Genomic DNA, 12,798 nt, shown 5'->3' with positions numbered 1-12,798 from the left:
TCGCTGCGTCGAGCGGGCAGCGGAGTCCGTGGAAGCAGAGTCCTGGGCTTTGGCTAAGTGGGCTTCGGCGTAAGGGGACTTCGGTAAGCTTGTGTGATTGCTCGCTGAGGGGAAGAAGGTAAGGTCGCTAGGTGCTTTTTAGACTTATTCTATTAATCCAGTTCAGGTATGGGGGGAGACAGTCAGAGCAGTGGTGTGCTCCGTATGCAGTATGTGGGAGGTCAGGGTCAACACAGTTGTCTCTGATGACCACACCTGCAAAAGGTGCGTCCAGCTGCAGCTCCTATCAGACCGAGTTAGGGAGTTGGAGCAGGAGCTGGATGAACTACGGATCATTCGGGAGGTGGAGGCAGAGATAGATAGGAGTTAGCAGGAGGTAGTCACACCAAAAAACCAAGAAGTAGGCAGATGGGCGACGGTCCAGAGAGGCAGGGGGAGCAGGCAGAGAGAGCAGAGCACCCCTGCGGCCATTCCCATTAACAATAAGTATACCGTACTGGATACTGTTGATGGGGATGACCTACCAGGAATGAGTTGTAGTGGTCCTGCCTCTGGCACAGAGGTTGAACCCTCAACTAGAAAGGGGAGGAGGGACGAGAAGAGAGCGATAGTTTTAGGGGACTCTATAGTTAGGGGGGGCAGATAGGAGATTTTGTGGGGCAGATCGGGAGTCTCGGATGGCATGTTGCCTCCCTGGTGCCAGGGTCCAGGACATCTCAGATCGGGTGCAGGCTATTCTTGAGAATGAGGGCATGAACCCAGATGTAGTGGTCCATGTAGGGACCAATGATGTAGGTAAGGTGAGTGAGGGGGTCCTGCTTAGAGAGTTCAGGGAGTTAGGAGTGAAGCTGAAAGGCAGGACCTCCAGGGTGACAATCTCGGGATTGCTACCTGTGCCACGTGCGAGTGAGGCGAAGAATAGAATGATTTTGCACATTAATATGAGGCTGAGAGCATGAAGGAAGGGTTCAGGTTTTTGGATAATTGGTCTTTGTTCCAGGGACATTGGGATCTGTTTCGAAGGGATGGTCTACATCTGAACCGGAGGGGTACTAACATTCTTGCAGGAGTATTTGCCAGTGCTGCTCGGGGGGGTTTAAACTAGATGTGCAGGGGGCAGGGATCCAGATCCAGAGGGTTGGTCAGAAGGTGCATGGGGTTAAATGTGTACAAGGTTTGGGTGATCTTGAGAAGGTCATCAAAATTCAGGGTGCAATTAGCCCGATGGAAGTTCAAGGAGCTGGGTTAGGTACAGTAGACAGTATTTTAAGCAAAGAGAGGAGGAATGGGCTAAGAATTCTATACTTGAATGCGCGTAGTGTCAGAAATAAGACAGATGAGCTTGAAGCTCAGATGAAAATGGGGAACTACGATATTGTTGGGGTAATGGAGACATGGCTGCAAGGGGATCAGGCCTGGGAATTGAGTGTACCAGGGTATACGTGCTATCATAGAGACAGAAATATGGGAAGAGGGGGTGGGGTGGCCCTGTTGGTGAGGAATGAGATTCAGTCCTTAGCAAGAGGTGACTTGGGAACAGGGGAAGTAGAGTCTGTGTGGATTGAGCTGAGGAACAGTAAGGGTAAAAAGACCCTAATGGATGTTGTGTACAGGCCCCCAAACAGTAGCGTGGATATTGGGTACAAGTTGATTAGGGAGTTAACATTGGCATGTGCTAAAGGTAATGCAGTCGTTATGGGAGATTTCAACATGCAGGTGGACTGGGAGAATCAGGTAGGTGCTGGACCCCAGTATAGGGAGTTTGTGGAGTGTCTAAGGGATGTATTTTTGGAACAGCTTGTGCTTGAGCCAACTAGGAACGAGGCTATTTTGGACTTGGTGATGTGTAATGAACAGGAATTGATAAGTGATCTTGAAGTAAAGGAGCCATTAGGAAGTAGTGATCATAACATGATAAGTTTTTATCTACAATTTGAGAGGGATAGGGGCAGATCAGAGGTGTCAGTGTTGCAATTAAATAAAGGAGACTACGGAGCCATGAGGGATGAGCTGGCCAAAGTTAAATGGGCGGATGCCCTGGCAGGAAAGACAGTGGATCAGCAGTGGCAGATATTCTTGAGCATAATACAAAAGATGCAAATGCAGTTCATTCCAATGAGAAGGAAGGATTCAAAGAGGGGGAAGGGGCCACAGTGGTTGACAAAGGAAGTCAGAGATTGTATAGCATTAAAGAAAAAGAAGTATGACAGGGCTAAGATGAGTGGGAATACAGATGATTGGGAAAGTTTTAAGGAACAGCAGATCTTAACTAAAAAAGCAATATGGAGAGAAAAAATCAGGTATGAGCTCAGTCTAGCCAGGAATATAAAAGGGGATAGCAAAAGCTTTTTTAGCTATGTGAAGAGAAAGAAGATAGTTAAGAACAATGTTGGCCCCTTGAAGAATGAATTGGGAGAAATTGTTATGGGAAACAGGGAAATGGCAACAGAATTTAATGCATACTTTAGATCTGTCTTCACCAGGGAGGACACAAGCAATCTCCCAGATGTATGGATGGGCCAGGGTCATAAGATATCAGAGGAATTGAGACAGATTGACATTAGGAAAGAAACTGTGATGAGTAGACTGGTAGGACTGAAGGCTAATAAATCCCCGGGTCCAGATGGTCTGCATCCGAGGGTTCTAAAAGAGGTGGCTCAGGAAATTGCGGATGCATTGGTAATCATTTTCCAATGTTCCTTAGATTCAGGATCAGTTCCTGAAGATTGGAGAGTGGCTAATGTTGTCCCACTTTTCAAGAAGGGAGGGAAGGAGAAAACGCTGGCTTCCATAATGATCCGTCTTCTGTCCGAATATGAGGTTCCACAAAAGCCTTCCATCCGCTCCTGCAAACTAACGTCTAACGTCAGTCGTGGGGAAGATGCTTGAGTCCATTATTAAGGATGAAATAGTGGCACATCTAGATGGCAGAAATAGGATTAGGCCGAGCCAGCATGGATTTACCAAGGGCAAATCATGCTTGACTAATCTGTTGGAGTTTTTTGAGGGTGTAACAAGGATGTTAGACGAGGGTAAGCCAGTAGATGTTGTGTACCTAGATTTTCAGAAGGCATTCGATAAGGTGCCACATAGGAGATTGGTGAGTAAAATCAGAGCTCATGGCATTGGGGGCAGGGTTTCAACATGGATAGAAAACTGGTTGGCAGATAGAAAGCAAAGGGTATCAGTGAATGGGTATTTCTCAGACTGGCTGGAGGTGACTAGTGGGGTACCACAGGGCTCTGTATTGGGACCACAGCTCTTTACGATTTATGTCAATGATTTAGATGAGGGCATTGAAAACTATATCAGCAAGTTTGCTGACGATACTAAACTGGGTGGCAGTGTGACATGCGAAGAGGACGTTAGGAGAATACAGGGAGACTTGGATAGGCTGAGTGAGTGGGCAGATACTTGGCAGATGTCATTCAATGTGAATAAATGTGAAGTTATCCACTTTGGAAGCTGGAACAAGAGGGCACAGTATTGTCTGAACGGTGTAGAGTTAGGTAAGGGAGAAATGCAAAGAGACCTAGGAGTCCTAGTTCACCAGTCAATGAAGGTGAATGAGCAAGTGCAACAGGCAGTGAAGAGGGCAAATGGAATGTTGGCCTTTGTTACAAGGGGAATTGAATACAAGAGCAAGGATGTTCTTTTGCATTTGTACAGGGCCCTGGTGAGACCACACCTGGAATATTGTGTACAGTTTTGGTCTCCAGGTTTAAGGAAGGACATTCTGGCAATTGAGGAAGTGCAGCATAGATTCACTAGGTTGATTCCTGGGATGGCAGGGCTGTCTTACGCAGAGAGATTGGAGAGATTGGGCTTGTACACGCTGGAATTGAGGAGATTGAGAGGGGATCTGATTGAAACGTTTAAGATAATTAAAGGATTTGATAGGATTGAGGCAGGAAATATGTTCCAGATGTTGGGAGAGTCTAGTACCAGAGGGCATGGATTGAGAATAAGTTATTTAAAACAGAGTTGAGGAAGAGCTTCTTCTCCCAGAGAGTTGTGGAGGTGTGGAATGCATTGCCTCGGAAGACGGTGGAGGCCAATTCTCTGGATGCTTTCAAGAAGGAGCTGGATAGATATCTGATGGATAGGGGAATCAAGGGATATGGGGACAAGGCAGGGACTGGGTATTGATAGTGAATGATCAGCCATGATCTCAGAATGGCGGTGCAGACTCGAGGGGCCGAATGGTCTACTTCTGCACCTATTGTCTATTGTCTATAAGAGACTACTAGACAGGTATATGGAGGAATTTAAGGTGGGGGGGGGGGTTATGTGGGAGGCAGGGTTTAAAGGTCAGCACAACATTGTGGGCCAAAGGGCCTGTACTGTGCTGTACTATTCTATGTTCTATTTGTCAATCATGATTTCTCCTTACAGAAACCATGCTGTCTTTGTCTTATTTATCATTAGTCTCCAAGTACCCTGAAATCTCATCCTTAGTTATGGACTCCAACACTTCCCACCACTGTGTTTACACTAACTGGTCAATAATTTCCTTTCTTTTGCCTTCCTCTCTTCTTAAAGAGTGGAGAGACATTTGCTATCTTCCTGTCCTCCGGGACCATGCCAGAATCTAGTGATTCTTGAAAGATCATGACCAATGAACCTGTTATCTCTTCAGCAATCTCGCTCAGGACTCTGGTATGTAGTCCATCTGGCACAGGTGACCTATCCACCTTAAGATCTTTGAGTATGACTAGAATTTTTCCTTTGTAATAGCAATGGCACTCACTCCTGCTCCCTGACACTCATAGAGAGGGAATGAGGGTGGGAGAGGGGGAGCAGGGTGAGGGGTGGGAGAGAGGGGATAGGGGTGGAGGGATGGGGAGTGGAGAGTGGGTTATGGGGAATGGGGAGGGAATGGGGCAGGTGAAGAGAGAGGTGGAGAGGGAGGGGGTAGAGAGAAAGAGAAAGGGAGGGAGAGAGGGATATGTATATCTGAGTCATATTTTTACTGGTATTCTATGTGGGTTTGTAAGAGGAATATATCAAGCTGAGGCATCGCTGGGGGGTGGTGGTGGGCGTCAGGACTGATTTCTTGAATGTGATTTTGTGTGTGTTAACTGTGTGTGACTGTTGGTAATGTGTCTTTGCACCTTGACCCTGTAGGAACAATTAAACTTGAATTGAATTGAATTCAATTAAATTAAATTAAATACTGGTTGGCTGCCAGTGACTAGTGGTGTTCCACAGGGATCTGTTTTGGGACTGTTTCTTTCTACGCTATACATCAATGATTTAGGTGATGGAATTGTTGGCTTTGTGGTTAAGTTTGCTAATAATATAAAGATCGATGGAAGGGCAAGTGGTGTTGAGGAAGCAGCGAGGCTGCTGAAGGACAGACAAATTAGGAGAATGAACAAAGAAGTGGCAGATGAAATACAGTTTCAGGAAGTGTATGGTCGTGCAGTTTGGTGGAAGAAATAAAGGCGTAGACTATTTTTTAAACTGGGAGTAAATTCAAAACTTAGAGGTGCAAAGGAGACCTCATGTAGGATTCCCTAAAGCTTAATTTACATGTTGAGAGGAATACTAATGTAAGGTTAGGATTCATTTTAAGAGGACTAGAATATAAAAGCAAGGATGTAATGCTGAGGCTTTATAAAGCACTGGTGAGGCCTCACAGTATTTTGAGGAGCTTTGGGCCCTTTATCTAAGAAAGGATGTGCTGACATTGGAGAGGGTTCAGAGGAGAATCACAAGAATTGATTCCAGGAATGAAAGGGTTAATGTATGAAGAGTGTTTAACACCTGGCGAATTCCACACCACAGATCACAGTGAAAGTTTGTAGGTTTCTTTGAGCTTTCACTGATCACAAACCCCTTGCCATTGGGTGGAAAACCTGAACTGTTCCTTACCTTTTACCCAATAAGCCCCCTATTCTTCACCTTTCACCCAATAAGCCCCCTATCTTCACCTTTCACCCAATAAGCTCTCTATTCTTCACCTTTCACCCAATAAGCCCCCTATTCTTCACCTTTCACCCAATAAGCTCACTATTCCTTACCTTTCACCCAATAAGCCCCCTATTCTTCACCTTTTACCCAATAAGCTCACTATTCCTTACCTTTCACCCAATAAGCCCCCTATTCTTCACCTTTCACCCAATAAGCCCCCTATTCTTCACCTTTCACCCAATAAGCTCACTATTCCTTACCTTTCACCCAATAGCTCTTTATTTATCCACCAAATCAATTTCTCCCAGTTGGCAAAGTTGGAAAAGCCTCTCCTCTAAATAAACTATCTCTGTGTTTTTGAGTAAGAAGCAGATGTACTAACTTGTCCAATCGAGTGTTGCTCCTACACCAACTTGACATGCAGAACCATCACTGGTCACTGGCTGAGCAAGTGCAGGCAAAAAGAGAATAAACAGAGCACCTTGGAGCTGCCTGTGAAAGGAGAGGTAGAAAGAGGTTAAGCCCTACAGTGTACTACAATCAGATACTTGTTTACAAATGGATGACAGCATTAAGTTATTTGAAAATTCCATTCCGCAAGTGAATTACCATAGCCACGCCATGCCATGCATACCTGCCTGGGGCTAGGCCAGATACAGGCATTTCAACATTTACTTGACCGAAAGAACCTTGTACCCAGCAACAAATCTGATCTGAAATCTGGATTATGTGTCCTGATGAAGAGTCTCAGCCTGAAATGTCAACTGTTTATTCCTCTCCACAGATGCTGCCTGACCTGCTGAGTTCCTCCAACATTTTGTGTGTGTTGCTCTGGATTTCCAGCATCTGCAGAATCTCGTGTTTACAAACTGCATTCTGCTAACTTTGTTGTAATATTTATGATTTCATTCTGAATACAATAGCATAAATTTAAAGTTAGTCTGAATAAAGTGTCAGCACTTACAGTTCCCAGACTTAGGCCACGTTAGGAATAACTGTCTTCAGGTTTGGTTAAAGAGACGATGACACTAGGTCGGAAAGGCTTCAGGGAAGATTTATGAGGACATTACCAGGAAGAGGTTGAGCAGATTGTAATTTTTTCACTGCAGTGTAGGAGAATGAGGGGAGATCTTGTAGAGGTGCACAAGATCATGAGCGGCATAGATACGGTGGGAATCTTAGAAGGGAATCTTGGTCGGCACAGAGCAGTTGGGCGCCCAGGCATGACTTAAGTAGCAGCAGTACTCTCAATGGATACGATTAAATATTCCAGTTTCAGCCCGATACAGCTAAAAAGCACAACTACTTCCAAGGTCAATATAGTCAACAAAAATATCTTAATGCACTTAAATGAACTATCACTGCTTAAAACCAACAGAAACAACACCAACTGTGGTCGGAAGTGCCCATGGAGGATTCCTCAGTGGAAGCTCGGGTTTAGATCAGGATTACAAGTGCATTTAAGGAAACAGGGTTTTAAACTCCCAATACCAACTATCTTGCTGGTGAACATGCAGGCTCTGGTGAATAAAATTGATGATTTCAGAGCTAGGGTGCTGAATCAGAGGGACATTAGGACCGCATGTGTCCTTTGTTTAACGGAATCCTGGTTAACCCCTTCCGTACTGGATGCAGTGATTTAGATCGACGGGTTTACTATACACTGTCAGCATAGATCTATAGAGTCTCTCAAAAGCAGAGATGGAGTATGCCTCATGATCAACTCTTCTTGGTGCACAAATATATCAGAGCTGTCCCAATTCTGCTCACCGGACCTGGGATATCTAGCAGTAAAGTGTCGTCCTTTTTACCCACCACAGGAGTTCTCCGGGGTCATTTTGGTAGCAGTTTACGTTCTACCTCAGGCCAATGTCAATCAGGCTTTAAATGATCTGAGCAATGGGGGATCAACATGCACAAAACAGCGCACCCTAATACCTTCACCATCATTTTGGGAGATTTTAACCAGGTAAGTCTGAAAAAAGTCACTTAGCAATTACCATCAACAGGTCACTTGCAATACCAGAGGAAACAACACACTGGACCATTGCTACACCACCATCAAGAATGCCTACTGTGCTATTCCATGACTTCACTTCCGGAAGTCTGATCACCTGGCTGTACGTCTACTCCCTGAGTACAGGCAGAGACTGAAGACTGCAGCAGCATTAGTGAGGACCAAGAAGGTATGGACAAGGAAAGCACAGCAGCACCTACAGGACTGCTTTGAATTGGTGGACTGGACTGCATTCAGGGATTCATTTTCAAACCTGGATGAGTATGCTGCAGTTGTTACCAAATTCATTAAAAACTTTGTGGATGAGTGCGTGCCCACAAGACTTACAGTACATTCCCAAACCAAAATCCGTGGATGAACCAGGAGGTACGCTATCTGCAGAAGGCTAGATCTGTGGCATTCAAGTCTGGAGACCCAGGCCTGTACCAGAAAACCAGGTATGATCTGCGGAGGGCTATTTCAAGAGCGAAGAGACAACTTCAAACGAGGTTGGAGGCGACATTGGATGCACAACAACTCTGGCAGGGTCTGCAAGACATTACTTCCAACAAAGCAAAACCCAATAGCATGAATGGCAGCGTTGCTTCACTACCAGATGAACTTAACGCCTTCTTTGAAAAGGAGAACACAACTACAGCTGTTAAGATCCCTGCTGCACCTGGTGACCTTATGATCTCCGTCTCGGAGGCCAATGTTAGACTGTCTTTAAAGAGAGTGAACCATCGCAAGGCAGAAGGTCCCGATGTTGTATCTGGTAAGGCTCTGAAAACCTGTGCCAACCAACTAGCGGGAGTATTCAAGGACATTTTCAACCTCTCACTGCTACAGGCAGAAGTTCCCACTTGCTTCAAAAATTCAACAATTATACCAGTGCCTAAGAAGAATAATATGGGCTTCCTTAATGACTATCGATCGGTAGCACTCATATTGACTGTGATGAAATTCTTTGAGAGGTTGCTCATGACTAGACTGAACTCCTGCTTCAGCAAGGATCTGTAACAATTGCAATTTGCCTATCACCACAATAGGTCAACTGCATCTCAATGACTCTTCACACGGCTTTAGACCACTTAGACAAAACAAACACCTACATCAGGATGCTGTTCATCGAATATAGCTCAGCATTTAATACAATCATTCCCACAATCCTGATAGGGAAGTTGCAGAACCTGGGCCTCTGTACCTCCCTCTGCAAATGGATCCTCGATTTCCTAACTGGAAGACCACAGTCTGTGCAGATTGGTGATAACATATCCTCCTCGCTGACGATCAACAATGGCACACCTCAGGGATGTGTGCTTAGCCCACTGCTCTACTCTTTATATACACATGACTGTGTGGCTAGGCATAGCTCAAATACCATCTATAAATTTGCTGATGATATAACCATTGCTGACAGAATCTCAGGTGGTGACGAGAGGGTGTACAGGAGTGAGATGTGCCAACTAGTGGAGTGGTGTCACAGCAATCACCTGGCACTCAACATCAGTAAGACGAAAGAGCTGATTCTGGACTTTAGGAAGTGTAAGACAAAGGAACACACACCAATCATCATAGGGGAATCAGAAGTGGAGAGAGTGAGCAGTTTCAAGTTCCTGGGTGTCAAGATCTCTGAGCATCTAACCTGGTCCCGACATATCGATGTAGTTATAAGGAAGGCAAAACAGCAGCTATACCTTATTAGGAGTTTGAAGAGATTTGGCATGTCAACAAATACACTCAAAAACCTCTATAGTTGTACCGTGGAGAGCATTCTGACAGGCTGCATCACTGTCTGGTATGGAGGGGCTACTGCACCAGACCGAAAGAAGCTGCAGAAGGTTGTAAATCTAGTCAGCTCCATCTTGGGTACTAGCCTACAAAGTACCCAGGACATCTTTAGGGAGCGGTGTCTCAGGAAGGCAGTGTCCATTATTAAGGACCTCCAGCGCCCAGGGCATGCCCTTTTCTCACTGTTACCATTAGGTAGGAGGTACAGAAACCTGAAGGCACACACTCAGCAATTCAGGAACAACTTTTTCCCCTCTGCCATCTGATTGCTAAATGGACATTGAATCTTTGGACACTACCTCACTTTTTTTAAAAATACGCAATATTTCTGTTTTTGCAAATTTAAAAAAAATCTATTCAATATATGTAATTGATTAACTTGTTTTATTTATTATTATTATTTTTGCTCTCTGGTAGATTATGTATTACATTGAACTGCTGCTGCTAAGTTAACAAACTTCACCTCACATGCCGGTGATAATAAACCTGATTCTGAAAGGCCTGTTCCTTTGCTATATGACTACAACCTTCCAGTTCTTTTTGTATTTATCACAAAAATGCCAGTGCAACCTCCAAAAAAATGTGAGAAGATAACAATTACCTTTCCAATAAGAAACTATTGTTAAATTGATAACTGGAACAATGTCAGTGGCGAATCTTTGCCTCCTTCTCCCTGAAACCTAACCCATCACCCAGGACATGCCATCTTCTTATTGCTACTATCGAAGAGGAAGTACAGGAGCTTCAAAACACACACCCCACATTCACCCAGAACATGCCTTCTTCGCATTGCAACCATCTGGGAAGAGGTATAGGAGCCAAAAGATATACATCCAATATTTGTCATCTGAAAAATGCATGAAAAATAAACCATCCAAAGAGTGCAGCACTGCAGAACTAGTTGGTTACTTTGTAAAATTTTTGCTGATTTTTTGCTCATATGGTCACAAGTCTCAAAAGGACAACAGCAAGGGTGTATGTGCATGCATGTGTATGTGCTCTGAATTATAATGTTTGACAGTGTAGTTTCTGATTATACAATCCAACGGTCGAGAGAGAAAGTTGTGGGAAACAGATATAAAATTTAAATGCAATTATTAATTACCCAGAGACAAAAATGAGTCCAGCAGATGTTGCTTCCCCCACAGGGTATGAACATTCCACAGCAAGCTCCATGCCCACTGGATAGATGGAGAAGCCAAAGAAGCCAAATAGGGAACATACCAGGGCCAGCAGGAACTTTTGTCCATGCATTCGAGAAACCTGCAGGTGGACAATATCAACAGTGACGTTCTGAGAACTTCCATAGCATTCACTACAATCTCCCCTTCACCAACCTAGTCAAAACAATCCAATCCATCCTTTCACTCACAGACAGGTAAATATCTGGGAGTTCACTACCTTCTAAATCCACTTGTCATGTTAGTATATGGCACACATAGTTGCACTTGAACCTTAAATCATTTAACAGTGCAGCACTTAACACTGCGATCCTGCCCATCTGTACCTGCTGCCCACAAGGGGGCTTTGCCAGTAGAAGGGGAACCAGGCCTGCACTCAAGGCCATCACAGACCAGAACCCGGATCTCGCTCATGAGTCCAATAATCCAAAGTTGGCATGGAATTTACCTTATTTTCCTGTTTGAACCTGTACCAGATTTGGGAATCTGCTAACTTAATGTCACACCAATCCTAACTCTAGGCCTTTTAGTTTCCTAGTCTCAGATGAGTGACAAATGTGTCGTATTAAATCACAGAAAGCCTTGAGTCATACTAAGTCTCACAAACTGTGTATCCTTCTCCCAGCTATCTGGATAATTGGTTTCCCCAGGAGACGGGTGACACTTTTTTCCACCCATTCAATTCCATTCATTACACTCCTGTCTGACAGACTCCCCTCCAGTCCCACCATGCTGACCTAGTTCACTGGTTTCTGACTAGCCTCCCTCCAGTACTGGACAACCCTGATTACCTCCTGCCCCCAATACCTCATCTTTAAAATGTTCATTTGTCCTTGTGTATAAATGCTTCCCGTGCCTGGGCATTTCTTGTTCCTGCAGACATGGCATTTGACCCATGTTCCTCCACAGAACAAGTTTAAACACCCTGGGCCAACCAGAGGGGAAATAAACCAGCCATAGATACCTGCAGCAGCATCTTTCAAGTGAATATATACAGTTAGTTTTGGTTAACTGGGCCATCAGTTCATCTGGACAGTTCTTAAAGAACAAATCAAGGAAATATCCAGGATTCCCTCCATATATTTGGAAGACTATGCCATTTAATTGGGATGGGAGACTATTCCTGAGAAGTTCCTAAATATTGTTAGTCGTGTGCACTTGTGTGGCTGTTAGTCACGATACTGTGCTGAGAAATAAAACAGTTCGAAAATTGCAGAGTCAGTTGCATGTGCTTGTGTTACATTACATTTCATTACATTAGGGCTGATGGATGCGGATTCAAAAAGCAGTGATATTTTTTATCGTTTTGTTTTTTTTAATTTCAACTTCATGTAGGAAGACAATGAAGTCAGTCCATAATCTAAATTAGACTGCAGTTTATATTGGTCTCCATCAGTTTTCCGTGCTTTCTTTTTGTCAAATGGCGAGCGGACGATACGTCCATTTTCGTGCAAAGAGGGAGTTGGGGATATGGGGTCTGATTATCTTGTTGGTGTTTGTCTGTGAGCAAGAGGGTTGGGAGTTTGATGGTATTGTCCCTGTTTTTTTCTGTGTGGGAGAGGGTTTGGTTTGAGGTTTGCAAGTTTTGCTTCTTTTTCATGCGGGGAGGGGGTGGGGGTTGATGTCTTTTCTTTCCATAACCCCTGTGGTCTTTCTGTATTTGGACCATGATACAGGAGCAGAAGTAGGCCATTCAGCCCATCAAATCTACCCCACTATTCAATCATGGGCTGATCCAATTCTTCCAGTCATCCACACTCCCCTGCCTTCTCCCCATACCCTTGGATGCCCTGGCTAATCAAGAAACTATCTATCTCTGTCTTAAATACACCCAATGACTTGGCCTCCACAGCCGCTTGTGGCAACAAATTCCACAGATTTACCACCCTCTAACTAAAGTAAAGCATCCCTGTT

At 44.4% G+C, this 12,798-nt stretch overlaps 1 protein-coding gene across 3 annotated transcripts in view; it reads right to left on the bottom strand.

Annotated features, from left to right (window-relative positions):
• slc49a3 (solute carrier family 49 member 3) overlaps positions 1-12,798 on the bottom strand; it is a 103,407-nt gene that overhangs the window by 25,843 nt on the left and 64,766 nt on the right. For all 3 annotated transcript variants that reach the window (XM_059989790.1, XM_059989789.1, XM_059989788.1), the window contains exons 8-9: positions 10,809-10,966; positions 6,299-6,408 (exon numbers count right to left, since the gene is read on the bottom strand). In XM_059989790.1, coding sequence (XP_059845773.1) covers positions 6,299-6,408; positions 10,809-10,966 — 268 coding nt within the window. The remainder of the gene's footprint in view (positions 1-6,298; positions 6,409-10,808; positions 10,967-12,798) is intronic.

Source organism: Hypanus sabinus, chromosome 14 (assembly GCF_030144855.1).
Source record: "Hypanus sabinus isolate sHypSab1 chromosome 14, sHypSab1.hap1, whole genome shotgun sequence".
Classification (NCBI taxonomy): domain Eukaryota; kingdom Metazoa; phylum Chordata; class Chondrichthyes; order Myliobatiformes; family Dasyatidae; genus Hypanus; species Hypanus sabinus.
Note: the sequence above shows the minus strand (reverse complement) of the source record. Positions and strands in the feature narration are given on the sequence as shown.